Source organism: Oncorhynchus mykiss, chromosome 25 (assembly GCF_057628025.1).
Source record: "Oncorhynchus mykiss isolate SJ-2025 chromosome 25, ASM5762802v1, whole genome shotgun sequence".
Lineage (NCBI taxonomy): Eukaryota > Metazoa > Chordata > Actinopteri > Salmoniformes > Salmonidae > Oncorhynchus > Oncorhynchus mykiss.
In genome coordinates this window covers 51,927,971-51,953,545 of record NC_143046.1, presented here as the reverse complement: position 1 = coordinate 51,953,545, position 25,575 = coordinate 51,927,971, and the positions used below count along the sequence as shown (strand labels likewise).

The window sequence follows — 25,575 nt, the reverse complement described above, 5'->3', positions numbered from 1 at the left end:
CTCTTCGCCAAAACTAAGACCGTCACCAAAACAAAGACTTTTCTGGCGAGTTGTTCTGCATAGTTATTCTAGGAAGGAAAAAGAGGAAGGCTGCACATCACTCTCTCACTTGAGTATATTACCTAATTATTTTCAGATTCTTGTTTTACTCTTTTGCAGCTTTGTCAACTGTGTGTTTTCTATCCCTGTTCACTCTTCTTTCTGTAAGCTTTACACGTTCCCCACCCGTTGGCTTTCAACCCTTCTAATTTAGTATACCCTGCGCACACAACCCATGTGGAATTCCTAGTATCAGGCAGCGTTCATGTCAGCCTATTTTGCCCTTAAATCACTCCACTTTTCGGCGCTGAAGGAGACATGGATTACCCCGAAGAACACTGCTACTCCAGCTGCTCTGTCGTCTTCTGACTAAGTGTTCCCTCATAGTCCGAGAGCATCTGGATAGTCGCGCTGGTGGCACAATGCTACTAATTTCTCCAAAGTCACATTTTAAAAAAAATATTTCCCCCCTCTAACCTGTCTATCTCCTCATTTGGATTCCTTGCGGTCACTCACTTGTCCACTCAAGCTTTATATTGTTGCCATCTATCACCCAACATTTGCTCTTCCTTAATGAGCTTGACACCTTGATGAGCTAATTTCCCAACAATGCCTCACCACTCATCATACTGGGTGACTTCAACATCGTAACACCTGGCTTTGATGAATTTCTTTCCACATCTTTCTTCCTTTCCTTTTTTGACTTCTCCTTTTCCCAGTCCCCTCCCACTCACAAGGCAGGCAATGTGCTTAACCTCATCTTTACTAGAGTTTGTTTGCCTACTAATCTCACTACAACCCCCCTCTGTGTCTCTGCTCACTACTTTGTTTATTTTTCTTTCCCTCTCTCCAGCAACCTTACCAACTCAGCTCCTACCCAGACGGCCATGCACCATTGCAATCTCTCTCTCCCATTACTCTCATCTTCTATCCTATCATCTCTACCTTCTGCTAAATCCTTCTCTCCTGTCTCCTAATTCTGCCTCTTCAACCTTACTCTCGTCCCTTTCAACATCCTTTGACTCTCACTGTCCCCTTTGCTCCCGACCGTCTCGGCCCTCCACTCCTACTCCGTGACTGAGTGACTTACTGCGAGCTCATAGAAAAGGGCTGCGGGCAGCTGAGCAGAAATGGAGGAAAACTAAACGTCCTGAGTACCTATGATCCTTCCTCTTTACCTTCTCTTGCTTTGTATGCCCTATGCCCTTCCTCACACAAGAAGCGACGCAGGTCCTAATCCAGGCTCGTGTCATCAACCTTCTCGAATTCTCCCATGTCGCCCCGCTCCTCTGCTTACATCCACTACAAGACTATGGTGCTTCCCTACAGAGCAGCAAGGGGAACTGCTCCTCCCTACCTTCAGGCTATCCTCAAACCCTACACCCCAACACAAGCACTCGGTTATGCTCAAACCCTATGATGGTCAGCTCCTGCTCAGCCCAGTCAACGCTCTTCTCTGTCCTGGCACCCCAATGGTGGAACCAGCTTCCTCTTGAAGCTAGGACAGCAGAATCCCTGCCCACCTTTCGAAATGTCTAAAAACCTACCTCTTCAAATAGTACCTTAAATGAATCCTGGAGAACCCCACCGCCCACACACACACAAAGAAATCCTAGTAGTAGTGACTTTACTGATAAGTACTTTATTGATACCACTGTGATATGTTGTTGTCTCACCCAGCTATCGTAAGGTAAATGTAAGTCACTCTGGATAAGATCTGTAGAAATCAAATTGTATACCCATATAAGATATCAAATATAAGTGAAACCATTTTTCATATACAACATCTGTCTGTCCCGTCAGTGTCGTCAGTTGGAGGCAGTGTGCGATGAGATCCTGAACTGCAGTCCAGAGGCGCTCCTTTCCCACACTGCCCAGTTGGAGAGTGTTGACCTGGTGCCTGTCTCCCCCGGCGACCACCTGGTAACTGGTCCACTGTCAATGTCAAAATGTTTAACTAACCAATCAGATCTGGGACCGGCTTTGGCTAACCAATCACCTGTTATTGGGCTCTGTCTGTTTCTTCCTTTGCCTCTGCCACGTCTCCCTCTACCTTTTGGTTAGTCAGGTTGGTCAGAGACAGAGAATACCAGAACACCTTCTATTGAGCGCCTTCTACCTCTATCTTACTAATCTGACATAAGTCCTTTAGGTCAGCCTGGTCGTCCTTTAGGGATCTCCATCTCTCTCTGCTCTACATTTCAAACGTATTACTTCTCTCACTCTTTGTCCTCCTTATTTCCCATCTGTTTAATCATCCTCTCCGATCATTTCTTCAAACTTCTTGTCCACTTTCCTCCAGCTGTCACTCACTCTATGCAATTAGTCCTCACTTGACCTCCATTGTTATACAGTGCCTTCGGAAAGTATTCAGACCCCTTCACTTGTTCCACATTTTGTTACGTTACAGCCTCATTATAAAATGGATTAAAAAAAAAACATTTCCTCAGCAATCTACACACAATACCCCATAATGACAGTGACATTTTGTTTTTTTACAAACATGAGATTTGAAATTGAGCTCAGGTGCACCCTGTTTCCATTGATCATCCTTGAGACATTTCCAAAACTTGATTGGAGTCCACCTGTGGTAAATGCAATTGATTGGACATGATTTGGAAAGGCACACACCTGTCAACATAAGGTCCCACAGTTGACAGTGCATGTCAGAGCAAAAACCAAGCCACGAGGTTGAAGGAGTTGTCCATAGAGCTCAGAGACAGGATTGTGTCGAGGCACAGAGCCTAAAAATTTCTGCAGCATTGAAGGTCCCCAAGAACACAGTGGCCACCATATTTAAATATTTTCTCCCAAATTTTGTGATTATGATCTTGTCTCATCGATGCAAGCTGCAACGGGCTCGGGAGAGGCGAAGGTCGAGTCATGCGTCCTCCGAAACATGACCCGCCAAACCATGCTTCTTTAACACCTGCTCGCTTAACCCTGAAGCCTGCTGCACCAATGTGTCGGAGGAAACACTGTTCAACTGACGGCCGAAGTCAGCCTGCAGGCGCCCAGCCCGCTATAAGGAGTCACTACAGCGCAATGAGCCAAGTAAAGCCCCACCGTCCAAACCTTCCCCTAACCCAGATGACGCTGCGCCAATTGTGCACCACCCTATGGGACTCGGTCATGGCTGGTTATGACACAGTCTGGCATCAAACCCTAGGCGGTAGTGACGCTGCAACACTGCGATGCGGTGCTTTAGACCACTGCACCACCCGGGAGGCTTTTTGCCTCCATAATTCTTAAATGGATGAAGTTTCAAAGCACCAAGATTCTTCCTAGAGCTGGCTGCCCGGCCAAACTGAACAATTGGGGGAGAAGGGCCTTGGTCAGGGAGGTGACCAAGAACCGGATGGTCACTCTGTCAGAACTCCAGAGTTCCTCTGTGGAGATGGGAGCACTTTCCAGAAGGACAACCATATTTGCAGCATTCCACTAATCAAGCCTTTATGGTAGAGTGGCGAGACTGAAGCCACTCCTCAGTAAAAGGCACATGACAGCCCACTTGGAGTTTGCCAAAATGACACCTGAAGACTCACAGACCATGAGAAAAAAATGTATCTGGTCTGATGAAGCCAACTCTTTGGCCTTAATGCCAAGTGTCACATCTCGAGGAAACCTGGCATTCATCCCTATGGTGAAGCATGTTGGAGGCAGCATCATGCTGTGGGGATGTTGTTCAGCGGCAGGGACTGGGAGACTAGTCAGGATCGAGGAAAAGATGAACGGAGCAAAGTACATCAATCCTTGATGAAAACCTGCTCAGGACCTCCGACTGGGGCGAAGGTTCACCTTCCAACAGGACAACGACCCTAAGCACACAGCCATGACAACGCAGGAGTGGCTTCGGGACAAGTATCTGAATGTCCTCGAGTGGCCCAGGTATAGCCTGGACTTGAACCCGATCTAACATTTCTGGAGAGACCTGACAATTGCTGTGCAGCACCACTCCCCATCCAACCTGACAGAGCTTCAGAGGATCTGCAGAGACGAATGGTAGATTCTCCCCAAATACAGGTGTCCCAAGCTTGTAGCGTCATACCCAAGAAGACTCAATGCTGTAATCGCTGCCAAAGGTGCTTCAACAAAAAGTACAGAGTATAGGGTCGGAATACTTATGTAAATGTAATATTACATTTTTTAGGAAAAATGTCTAAAAACCATTTTTTTCTTTATGGGGTATTGTGTGTAGATTGCGAGGGGAATTAATTTAATCACTTTTAGAATAAGGCTGTAACTTAACTAAATGTGGAAAAAGTCGAGGGGTCTGAATACTTTCCGAATGCACTGTAGGCGTCCACTTTTCTCTCTTTGCTGTTCCATTTTCTCTCGTTCTGACTCAGTTTTCCGTTTTCACTCCGTCATGTTTCACCAACACCCAACTTTTTTATTTTATGTTCCCTGATTCTCTTTCTGTTCACATTTTCAGTTTCCTTCCTCTGACATTTTCGTTATGCTACAGCATTGTGCAAAGTTATTGCCATGGAGACAGCACAACCCAAGACACATACTGAGTGTGACATATTTCGAGTTACATGAGGGGAAGAAGGCACATTTCCCGCTCTGCAAGAAAAAAAATAAGCTTAAGTTAGAAATGTATATTCTTATAAATTATACTTACTTAAATGAGGATTAAAGTATTGACCTTTTCATCAAAATGGTGAAAACCAATGGACAAGCACCTAGGAAAACATATTTCAAGTTATGTAAAGAAACAATATCAATATCTTACCGATTTTTGCCCGTTTCGGAAATCGGTTAATTCCCCCCTTTTAGTTGACCGTTGGAGGAAGATTATGGACCTATCCTCCCCCAAGTCTAGACAGTTTACCGTTGGTGTGATGTGACCTGTCAAAGAGTGATTGGTTAGAATGGATCATTGGTATTAGAACTTGGCTGGCATAGAGGATTTACTGCAGTCTGGTGCATGTCACATTGCACTGCAGCGATTTAAAAACCCTGTTGCCTTTTAAATCAAGTCAGAAGAATCTCATAGAAAATTAATATAGTATTTCTTTAAAAATCGTAAATGTTGATCATGAGAAACCGTATATAGAAGCTCTATGATTGATCTGCTCTAGCTGCCCCAACAGTCTTTTTCTCACACAGAGATCTGGGTTCAGATAGTATCTGTATTCTTTCCCATCCTTTTCATTTTTGGTTGAGCCTGCCTGGAGTGCCAAATCTGCAGTTTTGCAACTTCCATTGGTTCCTTCACGCCAGGCAAGCTCAATTAAGCGCAGCTAAAGCCCCTGAAAGGAAACAAATATGGGTTGTTCCACCAAATGAGTACCGTTTCACACCAATATAGAATTGTAAATGTCCGTTTTTTTTTTTAAATGAAGTGCCCTTTTAATATAGACCACATGGAAAATTCAATAAATATATATTTTTTTTATATGAAAAAATACTTCCTAAAGTGAAAAATTCTCCATTTTGACATGTCTCTCTGTGCACCTTCTGTGACTTCTAGGAAGATTTTAACCCACTTAACCCCAACATTTTGGCAAGTTTTCACCAACATTGTAAGCCCCTCGTTATTGTTTTGCTTTGACAGTCATTTCTGAAGATGATCATTTATTTCATGTGATTATAATCACATGGAATGCCTGTCCCTAATTTCAAGGTCAACCCTGTTACGTGAATTAAACTTTCAATTTCATGTGGGGAAACTATTCCTTTTTAAATATATTTTTCAAAGGAAACATTTCACTTCTAATAGTCAAATCAAGTGTTAAAGCACGTGAACTCTTTTTGGTCATTTTTTTTCGTGTTTTGTGGCGGAAAACTGAGCGAGTTGAGTTTTAACACGTCAACCCTGTTACCCATAGATAGATAGTAGGCATGTGCGTTGTTGTGGAAATTCTTACACAGGGACACTCAACGTCCATCTTAAATCAATCATTCTGTTTATTGTCAGCGTGCTAGAGAGGTTCCCACCAACTCAATGCACCATAGTGCACATGTCAATCAGGAGCTCTGCCTGGGCAATCCCAGCGGTTGTCTTTTATATATGGCTATACACAGACAAGTTATATTTGCATGATTTAGCATAATTCATGAATCATTACCATTTTGTTTCATTCATGTGACCGACCAATACTGGTTCGTAACATGTGACAAACCAACGCCTCACGAGGCTTCTTCTCTCTAAGCTGAGACCTTCAAACTGAGATATCTTTCGTTCTCAAAACAAGGTCTGGGCGTACTGCCAAATTGCAGGTACTTGTAGTGAGGATTCAGCCACATGCATGAACACAGAAATTGGTTTATTGAACAGCACGTGAATAGAACATAGAAATGAGTTATAAGAAAAGCACCAACATTAAAATTCCCATTTACGTTCCATCCTCTTTTCACTTGTGTGATAATAAGCATTTTATTTTCATGTAAGAGTTTAGATTTTAGCTTCTATATCAAAATATTCTATACTCTTAAGGGAGGGAACTCAACACAGGAAAAAACCCAGACAATTCATAATTTCAAACCCTTCATTCTGGGTTGTACAATCAAATTAGTATGGTAATAATATAATCATAATAAAGGTTATATTTCTATTAATGGGAGTGAGTATCAAAAATACACACACATGCTCAAGGGATCTCTAGATTGTTTCCATATCTCTTACCAGAATCGGGTTGGATTGACATATGTTTTTTCACGAACTGTCCCTGGGGCATCAACTTAGTCAAAATATAAAACCCAGTTGTTTAACAATTCTGCTAAGACCTTCAAAAGGTTGGTGCTTGCTTATCAGCTCAGTGTTCCACATAATGTAAACAGGTTAAGGGTTTAGATGACCTTACCCTCAACTTGTTAAAAAAAAAAAAACCTTCAATCATTACCGTCCGTATCTGCAGGGGGAAATAGGAGCTCATCCAGAGTAGGCAGCTCATTAGTTTCATCATCCTCCAGAGGAGGAGCATAAAACATGTTAGCTGCTGAAATCTTATCAGCCAGAGAGGCACAGATCGCCTTACAGCACGTTAATAACATTTCACAGAGAAGAGAGAAAACGCGTTATAAGTTTCACACCAACCTTGATAAGAATGAGGTTGGGGCATGGTTAGTCCAAGCCTCACCTTTCCTAATTATAACTATTAATAAATTATCAAACCCAAATTAAGAATGACAGTCCTTAGTGTTTCACGTTGGTTCTATTACTTTCATTTAAGAACCTCAACTTAGCACACACCAATACTGACAGAATTTACATTTACATTGACACACAGTATATTCATCCTATATTTCTAGCTTCAACTTTTCTCATCACTTGTGGTAATGATAGATTGGTATCTCAATGTGTTCTTAGTCTAAATTACTATACATTTCACAGTGTGCAGACCTCCACAATCAACCTGATACCCCAAATAAACAATTTTGGATAAGCCTAAATCAAATACGGGCACTCTTGACCAAAGGCACTCATCCTTCCTGCCATTTCTTCAAGTTCTTCTTCAGATAGGGTTTCAGTTTGTCCTTTTTAATGGCATATGTTCAAAGTGGATGGCCCTTGACAATGTCTCTCATCTGAGCTGCCACTGTCCTTTACAATCCATTATGTCTTTGTCCATTTTCCAACCAGTACACCAGCAGCATGAGAGAAGTTTGGACTGGATCTCTCTCCAAGGACCCATGTCACACTCCTGAGAGAAAAAGCATGAGAGAAAAGGCAGTTAATCGCTTCGACTGGATGCTGTGTACAGGTTGCTGGCTCGGACTCAGGTCTCACGGTAGACGTGAAGGACCATTTTGAACGCCATTGTCAACCGTTACTTTAGCCGGTTAGAGGGTGTGTTGAGGTTCACACTGTTCTTGGTCAAATTATCTTCCATGCATCTAGATACCATCTATGGTCACCTTCACCATAACCATAGAGAGAGGACAGACCGGAACAACAGTAGTTGAGGTCATTTCTAATTTACTGTATGACAAATTATTATTACTATCTGATTCAGGAAATTCAGATTTCCTAAAACAAATGTAAAGGAGAATAACACCACACAGCTGAAACCATCCCCCCCCCACCCCACCCCCCAATTGGCTTATACTCCCTGATCATCTTGGCGATCCCACTGCAGAGTTACAGGTCAGGGAGTCAGAGGGCTAATCCTTAGGGAGACATCCAGACACTCCAGCAGACCCAATATGGTGAGATTTGTTACAGAAGCAAGACAAAAACAAAAATGTAAACGACAACCACACTATACATCTTCATATAAAACTAGAGGTGTGGAAAACTTCAATCCATTTGAAGTAACTGTCATCCAATACCAACATCTCTTTTTTTTATTTTACAGGCAGGCATGTGAAAAAAATGTTTGATTATTTACTGAAGGGCCCCAGGGGACCGATAATCCCCCTCTTTGGACACATGACTCACATCTTGATTCATCCGGCCCCAAAAAAACAACACTGCCTGTTAAATCAAAAGTAAACAAAATTAGAATAACAAAATAAATAATTGTATCCCATAAGGTAATGGTAAAACAGACTAAAGACAGGTGTCCCTCATTGAGGTGCAGCGCTCTCTCTGTTCTTCTCGTGGTCCAAATCTCACACAGACTATTGATAAATTATACACTTCTTAGTTTATGGGCTACGTAAAAACAAATAATTATCTCCTGTCTTTCTAGTGAGGGTGATCAGGCCTCACCAGGAAGACCAAACAGAGGTCAGTCAGCCCTATTAAGTGAGTGTTTGTTTTCCTGTACCTCAGAAATGTATTTAATTATGCTTCAAACATTTTAAACATTTTTAACTTCTCTAGGGTAGTGGGCAGCATTTGGAATTTTGGATGAAAAGCATGCCAAAATTAAACTGCCTTCTACTCAGGCCCAGAAGATAGGATATGCATATAATTAGTAGATTTGGATAGAAAATACTCTAAAGTTTCCAAACCTGTTAACTGTTCCAAAACTGTTAAAATAAGGTCTGTGAGTATAACAGAACTGATTTGGCAGGAGAAAACCTATTCTATTCAATGCCATTACAGTATCCATTGAGTTAGGACTCAAATTGCAGATCCTAAGCCTTCCACTAGATGTCAACAGTCTTTAGAAATTGTCTCAGGCTTGTATTCTGAAAAATGAGGGAGTAAGAGCAGCCTGAATGAGTGGACCCTGTCGTGTCACAGAGCTTTTTCATGCACGCGACCAAGAAGAGTGCCTTTCTTGTTTACCTTTTATATTGACGACGTTATTGTCCGGTTGAAATATCATCGATTATTTAGGCTAAAAACCCCTAAAGGATTGAATATAAACATTGTTTGACATGTTTCCATGAACTTTACGGATACAATTTGGATTTTATTTGTCTGCCTGTTGTGACTGCGTTTTTAATGGGGGTGAGTATCGGATATAATGAGAGACTTTATCGAACAAAAGGAACATTTATTGAATAAATGAATGTCTTCTGAGTACAAACATATGAAGATCATCAAAGGTAAGTGATTAATTTTATCTCTATTTCTGACTTAATGATTTGTCTGCTGGGCTATGTTCTCAAATAATTGTAAGGTATGCTTTCGCCGTAAAGCATTTTTGAAATCTGACACAGTGGTTGGGTTCACAAGAAGTTAAACTTTAAACCTATGTAAAATAGTTGTATCTTTTCTGAATTTTTATAATGAGTATTTCTGTATTTGAATTTGGCGCTATGCAATCTCACTGGATGTTGGCCAGGTGGGATGCCACATTCCCTAGAGAGGTTAAAATGTGTACAGCATCCTTTCTAACCCCTGAAAAACCCACTAAAACCAAATGAAAAGACCCCACACCATAAATCAATATTAACACCACTAACAAATATTAATTAACAGGTGGGTTGTGTGTGGGTTCTGGCGTGTGTGTGTGTGTGTGTGTGTGTGTGTGGCAGAAATTGTAGGGTAAACACAAACAAAATGGCCAGGCCTTTTGCTTAATTTGGGAGGTCCCTTAACAGCTGGATCTGGGCACTTTTAGCTGCTCTCCCAAGGCACATGCCTCAGGAAGCCTTTCAAAGGAGGAGAGATACGGAATCATTGATAAACATGAAAAAAGGGTAATAGCAGACATTCCATCAGTCCCAAGAAAGAAAATTCACCCGTACTTAGTTTTCACTTTGCATTTTAATCAGTCCTAAAAATTCTTAATCATAAATTGAGTTTACTGCATCTTGGGCAGGAAGTCTTAATTACAGAATTAAACTTCATACACATGAGATGATACGGTGTCCTGTAAAGCTGAATAAGGCACATTCTAAAGTAAACAATTCTCTTGTAATCTTAACTTCTTAGGGCTGAAATCCCGTCAACGGGATTGATATGACAACAGCCAGTGAAAGTGCAGAGCGCCAAATTCAAACAGAAATCTCATTAAAATTCATCAAACATACATAAATCTTATACAATTTAAAGGTAATCTTGTTGTTAATCCCACCACAGTGTCCGATTTCAAATAGGCTTTACAGCGAAAGCACCAAAAACGATTGTTAGGTCACCACCAAGTCACAGAAAAATTCAGCCATTTTTCCAGCCAAAGAGATGAGTCACAAAAAGCACAAATAGATATCAAATGCATCACTAACCTTTGATCTTCGTCAGATGACACTCATAGGACTTCATGTTACACAATACATGTACAGTGGGGCAAAAAAGTATTTAGTCAGCCACCAATTGTGCAAGTTCTCCCACTTAAAAAGACGAGAGGCCTGTCATTTTCATCATAGGTACTTTTCAACTATGACAGACAAAATGAGAAAACAAATCCAGAAAATCACATTGTAGGATTTTAAATTGATTTATTTGCAAATTATGGTGGAAAATAAGTATTTGGTCACCTACAAACAAGCAATATTTCTGTCTCTCACAGACCTGTAACTTCTTCTTTAAGAGGCTCCTCTGTCCTCCACTCGTTACCTGTATTAATGGCACCTGTTTGAACTTGTTATCAGTATAAAAGACTCCTGTCCACAACCTCAAACAGTCACACTCCAAACTACACTATGGCCAAGACCAAAGAGCTGTCAAAGGACACCAGAAACAAAATTGTAGACCTGCACCAGGCTGGGAAGACTGAATCTGCAATAGGTAAGCAGCTTGGTTTGAAGAAATCAACTGTGGGAGCAATTATTAGGAAACATACAAGACCACTGATAATCTCCCTCGATCTGGGGCTCCACGCAAGATCTCACCCCGTGGGGTCAAAATGATCACAAGTACGGTGAGCAAAAAATCCCAGAACCACCCGGGGGGACCTAGTGAATGACCTGCAGCGAGCTGGGACCAAAGTAACAAAGCCTACCATCAGTAACACACTACGCCGCCAGGGACTCAAATCCTGCAGTGCCAGACGTGTCCCCCTGCTTAAGCCAGTACATGTCCAGGCCCGTCTGAAGTTTGCTAGAGAGCATTTGGATGATCCAGAAGAAGATTGGGAGAATGTCATATGGTCAGATGAAACCAAAATATAACACTTTTTGGTAAAAACTCAACTCGTCGTGTTTGGAGGACAAAGAATGCTGAGTTGCATCCAAAGAACACCATACCTACTGTGAAGCATGGGGGTGGAAACATCATGCTTTGGGGCTGTTTTTCTGCAAAGGGACCAGGACGACTGATCCGTGTAAAGGAAAGAATGAATGGGGCCATGTATCGTGAGATTTTGAGTGAAAACCTCCTTCCATCAGCAAGGGCATTGAGTGCATTGAAACGTGGCTGGGTCTTTCAGCATGACAATGATCCCAAACACACCGCCCGGGCAACGAAGGAGTGGCTTCGTAAGAAGCATTTCAAGGTCCTGGAGTGGCCTAGCCAGTCTCCAGATCTCAACCCCATAGAAAATCTTTGGAGGGAGTTGAAAGTCTGTGCTGCCCAGCAACAGCCCCAAAACATCACTGCTCTAGAGGAGATCTGCATGGAGGAATGGGCCAAAATACCAGCAACAGTGTGTGAAAAACTTGTGAAGACTTACAGAAAACGTTTTATCTCTGTCATTGCCAACAAAGAGTATGTGACAAAGTATTGAGAAACTTTTGTTATTGACCAAATACTTACTTTCCACCATAATTTACAAATAAATTCATAAAAAATCCTACAATGTGATTTTTCTGGATTTTTTTGTCTGTCATAGTTGAAGTGTACCTATGATGAAAATTACAGGCCTCATCTTTTTAAGTGGGAGAACTTACACAATTGGTGGCTGACTAAAAACTTTTTTGCCCCACTGTATGTTTTGTTCGATAAAGTGCATATTAATATAAAAAAATCTCAGTATACATTGGCGCGTTATGTTCACTAGTTCCAAAAACATCCGGTGATATTGCAGAGAGCCACATCAGTTTACAGAAATAATCATTATAAATGTTGATGAAAATACAAGTGTTAGAAATGGAAATATAGATAAACTTCTCCTTAATGCAACCACTGTCAGATTTAAAATAAGCTGTACGGAAAAAGCAAACCATGCAATAATAATCGGAGAACGGCGCAAAGAAAACAAATAGATATATCCGCCATGTTGGAGTCAAAAGAAATCAGAAATAACATTATAAATATTCACTTACCTTTGATGATCTTCATCAGAATGCACTCCCAGGAATCCCACTTCCATATTAAATGTTTGATTTGTTCGATAATGTCCATTTATGTCCAAATTGCTACTTTTGTTAGTGTGTTTGGTATACAAACGGTAAAAGTCCCGCGTTTGGTAAAAGTCCCGACGCGCGTTCACTAGGAGCCGACGAAATGTCAAAAAGTTCCCTTACAAATCAAATCAAATCAAATGTATTTATATAGCCCTTCGTACATCAGCTGATATCTCAAAGTGCTGTACAGAAACCCAGCATAAATACTGGAGGCTGAGACAGGAGGGGTCAGGAGACACTGAAGTCCATATAAACATGTCAAACGATGTATGGAATCAATCTTTAGGATGTTTTTAACATAAAACTTTGATAATATTCCAACCGGAGAATTCCTTTGTCTTCAGAAAAGCAAAGGAGTGAAATGTGCGTGACCAGCGTGTGACTGCTGGCAGACCTCTGACTCATTCCTCTCTCATTCGGTCCCACTTCACAGTAGAATCCTTAAACAAGTTTCTACAGACGGTTGACATCTAGTGGACGCCGTAGGAAGTGCAACATAACCAATATCCCACTGTATATTCAATTGAAAATCGACCAACCTCAGATTTCCCACTTCCTTTTTGGATTTCTTCTCATGTTTTTGCCTGCCATATGAGTTCTGTTATACTCACAGACATATTTCAAACAGTTTTAGGAACTTCAGAGTGTTTTCTATCCAATACTTCTAATAAATGCATATATTAGCAACTGGGACTGAGGAACAGGCTGTTTTCTCTGGCCACCTTTTCATCCAAGCTACTCAATACTGCCCCTGCAGCCATAAGAAGTTAATATTTTTGACCTGTTGCATTGACATACAATTATGTACAAACTGTTCCAAATTTCCCCACTGTGTCTCTCACAGCTTATTTGAGTTCAGTGTGTACTGGCGGCTAACTACTGTTCCACAAAAAGCTTATCTTAAATCACAAACAACAGATGACTTAAACAGTGGACCAAGCCAAGAAGAGTGAGTGGCCTCTAATTTAAGTCGCAATGCTCAATCCCTCTGTCTTACTACTTCAAATGACTAAAATATTGTATTATTGGATTGCTATCTGAAAGCCAATTACCATTCACGTTGGTACTTTCATTAGTCTCCATAATCTGTTTACTTCAACCTTGACTCCCTTCTTCCCAATAGGAAGACCTTCTCAATCTGCTACTTATACACATGGATCACTCTCAAACAACATTCTGCTTTTCCCACTATTGCAAGGTTTTAAAACAAAACAGAACAAAACAAACATGATACTTTTCTTCATATTGGAAGGCATTGTTTCATTTTTACTATACCTTCAAAAAGCTAAGTATTTTATTACCAATATCTGTTGGATATTCACTTTCTGCTTCAATATATATTACATGTCTATTATTTTAAGATTCATATGTAATGCTTTGGAGGGATCAATATGTATTATCTTGGTTAGCACTGTCTCAGTCCCCAGTAGATGGCATGCTGTCCATACGAAGTCTCTACCTAGCACCTTAAACAGTTGAATAGGTGAATACAGAAAATCATTGGTTCTATTTAACAGGATATGGGCTTATTTCAAAATACATTACCAGGGTGGAGGAAATCTTCTAAGCGTTTATAGTTGATCAGGGGTAAATCAAGTCCCGTACAACGCTTTAATCTTGTCATACCTCAAATGATCCATAAAGGAACCACTCTGAACATTTCTCAGAATACTTTTTTACACCACTTTACGTATGTCTACGTGTGGATGTGCAGGTTGTAAGATATTATTTTTCAATTCTTACTTCTTCAGTTCATCATAATAACCTATTATAGTCAATATTATGTTACTTTAACTCTAACCTTTTGTTACATCACAAATTCCTCCTTTAGGCTAGTGTTCTATTCATACAGGGGTTTAGATATTTGCACTAGTTCTATTTAACAGCATATTTTGAAATAGTTCTCTTCTTTCATATCTCCATACATGACTCCACTGATGAGTAATGTTATCCTCATGTAATCTAAAGTCATGTTAACCTCAGAGACATGTTATCCTCGTTACGAACGAGACCCGTTATCCTCTGAGACATTTTACGTATGACATTTCTGAGACATGTTAGATCCTACAGCTGTGTTGGACAGGCCCCTAGATAACGTTATGATCAACTCACACACAACTGGAAAACACAGCTCACATTCACTCCATATTCACACTGGAGCAAGTCCCCTGACAGCTCTCAATCACTCAATTCTTAATAGCTACATTTCAAACCATGTATTATCCAAATTTCAATCACCTCTTGTTTTCCAAATTTCAATATTTCAGCTTATTCCATATCTCACAATCACACAACTTTCACTTAGTACTATTCCCAAACACACTCGGTAATCTCCTCATTACCCCATGTGCATCGTCAATGATTCTCTCTTGTCGTTACTTGCTATGAACCATATGGATCATCATCAACGGTTCTCTGCTATACATATAAATAACACCCCTAATTCAAAAATACCTTGTTATTTTGTAGTGGCTGCAGACAACAAAGACATGTCTTCTAAATGCCTACAGCTGTCAGCGGGGCTTTCCATGGTACTGTTACGCCCTCGCTCTAGTCTTCTCATACAACTAGTGAATAGTCTTCTCTCTATAAGACTATGGGTACCTTTAATGCGGCCTTGATTTAATTTTTTTTTTAAAAACATATATATATATAATTGACTGACTGAAATCAATTGCCGTCCCTCAATTGTTCGTGGATGATGTGTCTCCTCCTGGACAGCTCACAGTAAGGGTCTGTTCTGGGCGGGTCTCGTCGTCTTTTGGTCAGGTGGGAATTTCCCTCACACTTCATAAAATGCGCCACCGGTTTTCCTCGTAGACCCCCACTGGAAAGCAGAATCAATCATCCTGTTTGACGCCACATTGTTGTGGAAATTCTTACACAGGGACACTCAGTCAATCATCCTGTTTATTGTCAGCGTGCTGGAGAGGTTCCAATCAACTCAATGTACATGTCTATCAGGAGCTCTGCCTAGGCAGTCCCCAGCAGTTGTCTTAAGCTCATTACCATAACGCAACGTTAACTATTCATGAAAATCGCAAATGAAATGAAAGAAATATATTCACTCACAAGCTTAGCCTTTTGTTAACAACACTGTCATCTCAGATTTTCAAAATATGCTTTTCAACCATAGCTACACAAGCATTTGTTTAAGAGTATTGATAGCCTAGCATAGCATTAAGCCTAGCATTCAGCAGGCAACATTTTCACAAAAACAAGAAAAGCATTCAAATAAAATAATTTACCTTTGAAGAACTTCGGATGTTTTCAATGACGACGAGACTCTCAGTTAGATAGCAAATATTCATTTTTTTCCAAAAAGATTATTTGCGTAGGAGAAATCGCTCCGTTTTGTTCATCACGTTTGGCTAAGAAAAAAATCTGAAAATGCAGTCTCTACAACGCCAAACTTTTTACCAAATTAACTCCATAATATCGACAGAAACATGGCAAACATTGTTTAGAATCAATCCTCAAGGTGTTTTTCACATATCTATTCGATGATAAATCATTCGTGGCAGTTGGGTTTCTCCTCGGAAGCAAACGGAAAAATACTGCAGCTGGACATCAAGCGACCACCTGGTAGATGTAGTGTAAAATGGTCAATCTTCCAATGATATGCCTACAAATACGTCACAATGCTGTCGACGCTATGGGGAAACGACAGAAAGTCTAAGCTCATTCGTGGCCCATTCACAACCATATAAGGAGTCATTGGAACACAGCGCCTTCAAAATCTGGGGCACTTCCTGTTTGAAATTTCATCTTGGTTTCGCCTGTAGCATCAGTTCTGTGGCACTCACAGACAATATCTTTGCAGTTTTGGAAACGTCAGTGTTTTCTTTCCAAATCTGTCAATTATATGCATAGTCGAGCATCTTTTCGTGACAAAATATCGCGCTTAAAACGGGAACGTTTTTTTATCCAATAATTTCGGTTTGATTAGAGGAACGAATTGATGCAATTCGATGTGATATGATTCGATGCACTAACATTTGTTGCACAAACGCATACACATCTCAAGAGGTTAAATAAAAGAATCCTATAGTAAGTGCCAAATAAAGTAACAGGGTTGATCGTAACAGGGCAACGCACTCGCATCTTAAACACTACGCAAAAGGTACTAAGTTGGTGGAACGACCCAAATAATACCCAGGTCTGTTCAAGTCTCATCTGGCCATCATTATCATCTCTCCCTTCCTTCATTTTCAGTAAACAAGAGCTGGGCCATGTTCATTAGGCACTAAACGCATGAAAACATACTGAAAGAGGGAAGGACTACCGGAACATGTCCAAGAAGAACCGCTTGTCTTCGTTTCTATTGCAAAACGTTTTGCTACGTTGTACGCGCTAATGAATACAACCCTGGAGTCTGAGGGACGTGGCGATGGCCTTTCAGATTCAGATCTATTTTCAAATCTGCTCCAGTCAATAAGTCATTATTAGAGGCATGTCTACAAGCCCCAGGAATCATGTGATGTGTATTGATCGTGGCTGGGCCGTGCATGATCATGATCCCCACGGCTCCCCTTAGCTTACCTGCGCAAATATCAAACAGGACCCCAAGGGAGAAATGACATGACATACAGGCAGATCACTATGAATCAGTATGCACCTGTACATACATTAGAGCTAGAGTAGAATGACATAGGAGAGAAGGATTGGAGGTTTGATTGCTGTGTGGGACGTTGAATGACATCAGCACTGCAGGACTAGAAGGTATTGTGTTGTTGTGGCAGGTTGATGGATGATGGGTGATTTTTAACTGTAGTACTGACATCAGATTAGCTGGGCACAGAACGCAGGGGATTTCTCCTTATCTAGCGATCTTGTTTTTTTTGTTCTTTTTTTCCCCCATTCTGTCTGTCTTTTATTGTATTTTACATTACCGTGTTGTCTCCCTTCCAGGGCATTGAGATCACGTCCACTGGCTCCAGTAATCACTACATCACAGGCACCACCGCAGAGGTCAGACTCTTTATTCTCCTCTTCCCCCTCTCAACCCTGTCCTTCAGAGCCCAATGCCATGGGCTCTTACCGAACATTATCATATAAATGCACTTTACTTTAAACAAACCCCATGGGACTAATGGTTTGCATTACCTTGACATTTAGAAGGTCTGCTGTACTGTCTGGGTGGGTGGGTGGGTGTACAATCGAGTCTGAAATTACTGATACCCTTGAAAAAGATGAGTGATAATGACTGTGTTAATATAAATGATTCAAATACTAAGCTATATTGTATGCTAAACAAAATTGGGAAATTATATATTTTTATGCTAATACAATTGCTAAGAGAACAAGATTTTGTTAAGCAAAATTGTTGACCACCCAAAGATTCCTACAAATCAAGTAGTCATAAGTTTAGTATTTGGTTCCACATCCTGAGCACAAAATGACTACATCAAGCTTGTGACTACAAACTTGTTGCATGCATTTGCAGTTAATTTTGATTGTGTTTCAGAATATTTCAGCCCAATATAAATGCATGGTAGATAATGTATTGTCATTTTGGAGTCAATTTAATTTTAAATAAGAATGTGTTTCTAAACACTTCTACATTTTAATGTGGATGCTACCATGATTACAGATACCCCCAAGACATGCTAACCTCATACTATTACCAATAACAGGAGAGGTTAGAATGTCTGCTATTATCTTGGGGGTATCTGTAATCATGGTAGCATCCACATTAATGTAGAAGTTTATTTACAATAAATTGCGCTCTAAAAACCATTATTTTTATTGGGGACAAAATAATCTGAAACATAACCAAAACAAACTTCAAATGCATCCAACAAGCTTGATTTAGTCATTGTGTGCTAGGAATATGGGACCAAATGCTGAACTTTTGACAACATTATTTATGAGAATCTTTAGGGGTGTTTAGTTTTAGTTTAGTTTTGACCCCTACCTTTTTGATTAAAAAAAGTATTAATTGTTAAACAAAATCGCTTTCTCTGAGCAATTGTATTATTATAATATAATTTCCTGCATTTTCTTGGTGCATACAATATAGCTCAGTATTTCAATTATTTATTTTTGCACATCTTTATCAAGGGTGTCAGTAATTTAGTAGCCACTGTACACACTGTGTGTGTGTGTGTGTGTGTGTGTGTTTCTTTGTGTGCACTGTAGATCTCTAAATAACCATTAGTTAATCGAGCTAACATTAGTCTGCCATTCTGTAGAGGGACAGTTGCCAAGTGCAAGTACTCTGTTAAAGCCACAAATATCAGGGGATTACCATGGTAGATATAATCATCAGAAAACATGGACCTCATGGCATCGGCTGTAAGCCAGTATAATGATACCACTGTTTACTATAAAGGCATAATGTTTATCACAAGCTGCTACAGTGGGAGGATTGTTCACACCACTCTCGTTAAAAATAGTCCACTATAGGGAATCTGGTGCCATTTGGGATGTAACCACTGACCTACAGTATCTAAGACTGGTAAATCCAATGTGGTTGTAACTAATCATACTGTGTTCGAAACGTTATCTAGGTTGATTATTGAGGTTTTAGTGTTGTGAAAGAGAATGCCACTTTTTAATGGTCATTAGTGGTACGGCTATTTCACCGTACTTGTGCATGACGAAACTTGAACGGTCGTTTGTGAAATATCTCAGTGAAATGTCTTGCTTAGTTGATGATATTGACTGGTTGAAGCAGGTCACTTTTTATGGCCAGGAGTTTTTCCCTGTCAGTTTAGGTGGTTCACATATGTACTCCGCCCTGACTTGGCTGTGTCTCTCTGCTATTACAGTACATGTACAGAGACCTGAATGGAATGGCTGCAATGATTGTGATAGGCGGTTGTTTTTCCTGAACTTACTTGAATGCGCTAATTGTACGTTTCTCTGGATAAGAGCATCTACTGAATGATACAAATGCACATATAAAATAGAATTCTGATCATTCCTAGGTGATAGGTGGAGCGGCAGGTAGCCTAGTTGGACTAGTAACGGAAAGGTTGCAAGATCGAATCCCCGAGCTGACAATGTAAAAAAAGAAAAAAGAAAAATCTGTCGTTCTGCCCCTGAATAAGGCAGTTAACCCACTGTTCCTAGGCTGTCATTGAAAATAAGATTTTTTTTTCTTAACTGACTTGCCTAGTTAAATCAAATGAATAAATAGGTTGGGGGCTTGGCTATTTTATTACTCTCCCAGTTAGATGAAGGCTTGCCAGGGAAAGGATCGAGGGAACCAAGCTTTAGTACAGGATGGTCTCTTCTCTGGGACAGCCTGGGAGAGACATGTGTTTTTCCATGATGTCATGATCAGAATATAGACCGACTCCCCTGGCTACTGCTACTGGAGTCGATCTGAAGCACTCTGTGTATGCATTCTAGAGAGAACAGCACATGCACACTCAGTGCATGCACATGTGCACGTACAGTATGCATGATTTAGTACACAAGCCCACTCAGACTTTTAAACTCTGACCCTAAGTAAGCATTTCGCTGCTGTTTACGAAGCATGTGACAAATAAGATTTGATTTGATTTCTCTTTTAAACCAATTAAGGTCAGACGTCAAGTCCCCGCCACAATGTTACATCTGTCATACATAGTCTATAGTGGTGTGCGTTTGTGTGTTTTAATTATTGGCTTGTGCATTGCAGTCACCCGCTGAGTTCTGTGAGAAGATACTGGCTGGAGACGAAGTGATCCAAGTCAATGACCAGATTGTGGTGAGTATTTTGTGTGCTTGTGTGTTACTTAGTGCCAAGTCTGGCCTAGCCAAGCATAACTTTATATGAACTCCAACTCCCAATGCTCTGCATTGTCAGGTTGGCTGGAGCAGGAAGAACCTCGTGAAGAAACTGAAGGAGAACCCCAGTGGGGTGACGCTGGTCCTCAAGAAGGTCCCCGTGTCACTGAGAAGCAAAGAGACAGCCCAACAGCCCCCCTCGCCACAGGTAGGCTGCTGGAGTACAGTGGGAAGCATACATTGCATGTGTACATACATACACGCATTCACGAGGATGCACACACACACACACACACGTTTACACTCAGGCATGTACACACACCCACCCGCCCACCAGCACATACTGAACCAAGGAAACACATCCATTTAGACCTGTAGGCTTTCATAGAGCGGATTCTCTCTGGATAACCTCCGGTCACTTGGGTTTAACTGTTTGTTATCCCCACCTTCAAGCCTTCATGCTCTCACCCTGCCCAAGGTCTTGTCTCTGTCTATATAGAAAAACAAATCACGGACATGCACACACACATTTTTTTCCCTCTCATACACACACTCTTCTGTCATGCACACACAGCTAACTACTCCGCCACCCCTCGTTACATGACTCACCGTGTTAAAGCCAGCCTGTGCTGTAGTCTGAACACTGAGACAGCGAGCCATGTCAGTCAGTCGTGTGTATTGACGCTTGCTCAGGACCTGTGTGTGCGTGCGGTACTCCAAACGTGAAATTTTTTAATAATCCAATAATTATTATAAGCACATAACATTTTACTGGCATGGACAAATAATGTAATTCAGGTATTCAATTTGTCAAATGTAAAAAAAAAAAGATATATAAAAATCTTAGAATGCACTCCTAAATAGATTTTCTTACTATATCAGGTATTTAAAATAAAATAAAAAAATAAATATATATATATATATATATATATATATATATATATATATATATTGTGTTAAAATAAAGTTATATGTACCCAATTTGCATAAACACACCTGTTGTATTTACATATATGAATATTAACATAAAGGGGTGGAACAGGGCTGTAACCACCAACAACTTGTTCCGTCTACCCGACCTGCACTCAGCTGTGCTGTCCAGACTGCCTCATTAATTGGTGTTGTCACATTCTCTTGCATAATTTAACAAACGTGTCAATAGCAGAATACCATTGGATTAAAAATCAACACGCTTGGCTCTAGATTATACCTATCGGAACATACATTGTTTGCGACATCAGACATAATATCACTATAATCCGAGTGTTCATTTTCAGATGTTGCTTTCATTTCAGTGCATCTAATTTTATGAACGTTTCAACTAATATTAAATTATTTAAAAAAATGTGAATCCACAAAAACTGTACACCCTTCAAAATAGTTGTCTTTCTTGTGATGTCTCGAAACAGTGCACGAAGTCCCCGATGAAGCTTTACCATTCTTATAGATGCAACGGAAAGACGGTGTTTTTCCATTGAGCCCATTTCAGCCATTACCGGGGTGTGTTTGACAGGTCATTACAAACATTTCCATGGTCGTAAAGTGTGGGAAAAGACGCAGGAGTAAAATAAAAGCAATTAATCCAGCGAGATGCAAATGAGAAGTGGATTTTGCACCCCTCAAACACAGGAAGTATACGGCTGAAAAAGAGGGGCAGGCGCGTTGCTAGTGTGTGTGCACGCCACAGGAGGCTGAAGACTAGGATTTTATGTGGATGATAAAAGCTGCCTTTTGTCCTGAGGGCTCGGTCCACATGGTGCGTTGTGGCTCAGCTCTCTCACACACACACACACACACACACACACACACACACACACACACACACACTGTATTAAAAGGAACTGAGCAGAGTTCACAACTTCACACCCTATCTCTTAATCTGAAGTGGGTGGGGAGGGTTCACATTTTCTGCTGGCTGGTTTTCAGAAAGAGGAAGAGGAGGAGGAGGAAGAAGAAGAGGGAAACCAGAAACACTCCATATTTGAGAGAGTAGCAGCCTCAGTCAGGTCTCTGTCATTCAGGTGAGAACACACACACCAGACATGAATGCTACTACTTCAGTACTTCCTGTGTGTGTGTGTGTGTGTGTGTGTGTGTGTGTGTGTGTGTGTGTGTGTGTGTGTGTGTGTGTGTGTGTGTTTTACACAACCATTTGAACATATTTTTTCTCTTTATCAAATGACGTCCAGTATTTTTCAATTAAGAGTTTTTTTTTTCCTCCCTCCACCTACTTTGCATGTTTTAGGCAGAAGCTCTTCAGTTGTTTTGAGCCTAAAACCTATTTTCTGTCTGTACTGGTTGATTTTAAAAAGAAATGTCAGAAGTGTGTCCTCTCGCACAACTTGTCTGACCTGTCGGCAACAGGCAGCATGATTCTGTAATAGACCAATGGCTGAGGTCATGTTGCAAATGCAATTAAGGCTGTCATAGACGGTCATTGGCGATTTAATATTTTCCCTCCCACAGAATACTGGAAACCAACAAAGGCCTGGTGCGTTAGATCAATACATTTATATTGTGTACTGTGCTACTGTCTGAAAAACATTTGACTCGGTCTCATACTGATCTCCTATGGGAGTGTAGATGAATTCTGACTTCTGAAGAGTTTTTGTTGAAATGATATATCCAACTTGAATTGAACTTTAAAGGGGAAGTTTACCTTAAAATGAAAGTTTGTCAGTTGCTTTCATAATCTCCACAATGGTCTTACATTAATATTAGTTCATATTCACCACCTCGAAAAATATCCTAACTTCATGTGTTGCATTTGTATTTCCTGCTTCAGGGTTCTATATCAATGCTATAGTTTTTTGGCCCCTCCCACTCTTTTGCGTGTTGCGTGTGTAAGTTTCTAAACCCAGAGGCCCAACATCGCAAGACTTCCGGGAAAGCTGGCGAAGCAGACTCTGCAGACCAGATTGGGGATTTTTCTTAGTTGTTAATTTTTTCAAAATCTAAAGGCACAACCTAGATTCGAGCCAAGTAGCTGAACATCTTTTTTCTCCAACCTCATGAAAGTGACAAACTGACACGTTTTCTTTTTTCGTCAAGAAACAATTTTATATCGAAGGAGTGCCTTTTGATTTGATGGTCTGCACATGCGCAGTACGACCATTACACCTACATGCGCAATGTTGAATTTCTATTAGAAGCAGTTTCTACATATCTTCATTCTAAACCATCTTTGGTGTTAGTGTAACTAAGTGTGCTCCCTCTTCCCCTCCATCCCATGTGTGGTGTGCAGGGCTGACATATAGTGTTGTGGATGGATCGTGTGAGTGTGGTAAAGTGTGCCCCCTCTACCTGTATGTAGGGCTGCAGTTCAAGGGCCAGTGGATATCCAGCCTATGGGCCAGGAGAAGTCGGATCTGTCCAGCGACAGGGGATTGGACGGCAGCCTGACATACACCTTATGTCCCAGGGGGTCCCAGGGGGACCTCTCATACCTGTCATCAGGTCGGAACCATAGACATGACCATAAATGGTAGAAGGGTTCCCACTCGATGCTGAAAGGTCAAAATTGGCTAAATTGTAAACATTTATGAAAACAAAATGTAGCTTTTTGGTCTATATTTAAGGTTAGGCATAAGATTAGCAGTGTAGTTAAGTTTAGGGTTAGGTTTAATATCAAATTTAAAGAAGATAAATTGTAGAACAACTAGCCTGGGCATCCGTCTTTGGAACTTGGCCAGATAGTGACCATCTGGTAGAACTAGTGCCGGGGCACATAGGCCAATATGATAAGCTTTAGAAGGAATAGCCGAACTGGCATTACGGTAAATGGTAATAATAGTTACCTTTTTTATTGATTCCTTTTTGTCATTTGAACAAGTGTCACTATTTATCGTTCAAGACAGTTTGAAGTTGTTATCAGACGACACCGCTTATCGCCATAACATGTTTCAGTAGATGGCCTACCAGGGCCCTGTTCAGTTACTCTCGGCATCCAAAACCAGTTGGTAAAATAACGAGAGAAAAACAGAGAAGAACATTGCAGAATTAAGCCAATAAAGGGATGAATTTGTCCTTTTTTGAAAACTTTTCAAAATATTTTTGCTACTGAACATGACACTAAATTCCAGCTAAAGTAAGACTGTTGGAGACAGAATGTTAGTTGTTGGCTGTTAGTAGTGATTGTAATTGTGCTGTGTTGTTGTATAAAAAGTGTTCTCACCTGTGTGTGTGTGTGTGCATGTGTGTGTCCTAGGAGAAGCCGAGGGTTTGGAGGGGTCCAGGCTCAGCCCCGGGCCGAACGGAAAGGGCTCTGCACCCTCCAGAAGTCCGTCCCCCCGGGTAATAGAACTAGGCAGAGAGAGTATCAGTTCCATCAGTTCCTGTCCTGAGATGGGCGGACACACGGTGAGAGAGACACACACACTGTTTTTTTTTGGTGGTGGTGGTTATGATGGCGATGAGGTTAGTTTCTGGAGAGGCTCTCTACATGTGATGTTTTAATGTGTACATTTGAGCTTTTCGGAAAGACAATTACATTTTTTTTAAATTATTGAATTGAGGACAAATTCTCTGCTGTTTTTAATTTTAGGAGGATAAAGAGCAAAAAAAGGGGTCTACAAAAGGTAAGTTTGGGTTTTAAAAATCAGTTTTCCTTATTTATTTTGAGTACTTTACATGTGCTGTACTTATTTTCGCAGCAGGTCTTTCGATGCGCATGGAGATTGTGTCACCGTAACTTTGACACCCTCTCTCCCGTCTAACCCCACCCTCCCACACACACCACAACCCCCCCCCCCCCCCCCCCCCCCCAGGCACGCATAAAGTGATGAGCAGGCGGCGTGTGTCGTGTCGTGAGTTGAGTCGGCCCGAGTGTGACGGCTGGCTGTGGAAGAAGAGGAAGGAGAGCAGTGTGTTCATGACCCAGAAGTGGCAGCGCTTCTGGTTCGTCCTCAAGGGCCCCTCTCTCTATTGGTACACCAGTCAGCAGGTGAGGTCCTTTTTGTTGTATTTGTTATAAATATGAACTGTTCTATGAACTGTGCAATTGAATGTATTAACTGTTTCATTAGTTAGAACCATGTTACCAGTGCTAACCCAGTTGAGCCCCCACCCCCACCCCAACTCCCCACTCATCCCCCCTCAAAAAGGGTCGGGAGGGAAGAAAACTGTTAAACACTTATACACAAACCTACACAATCATATAAGGTGCTTTAATATTCCAGGACTTGATAA

General features: G+C 40.9%; 1 protein-coding gene across 14 annotated transcripts in view; it reads left to right on the top strand.

Annotated features, from left to right (window-relative positions):
- The window catches only part of LOC110504176 (connector enhancer of kinase suppressor of ras 1), a 144,211-nt gene that overhangs the window by 95,216 nt on the left and 23,420 nt on the right, over positions 1-25,575 (top strand). For 5 of the 14 annotated variants that reach the window (XM_036962456.2, XM_090220474.1, XM_090220476.1 and 2 more), the window contains 9 exons: positions 1,843-1,962; positions 17,581-17,640; positions 20,300-20,368; positions 20,468-20,596; positions 22,315-22,409; positions 23,702-23,844; positions 24,596-24,747; positions 24,932-24,965; positions 25,155-25,330. In XM_036962456.2, the coding sequence (XP_036818351.2) occupies positions 1,843-1,962; positions 17,581-17,640; positions 20,300-20,368; positions 20,468-20,596; positions 22,315-22,409; positions 23,702-23,844; positions 24,596-24,747; positions 24,932-24,965; positions 25,155-25,330 (978 nt within the window). The remainder of the gene's footprint in view (positions 1-1,842; positions 1,963-17,580; positions 17,641-20,299; positions 20,369-20,467; positions 20,597-22,314; positions 22,410-23,701; positions 23,845-24,595; positions 24,748-24,931; positions 24,966-25,154; positions 25,331-25,575) is intronic. The other 9 variants (XM_036962457.2, XM_090220478.1, XM_090220477.1 and 6 more) reach the window with 3 other exon arrangements.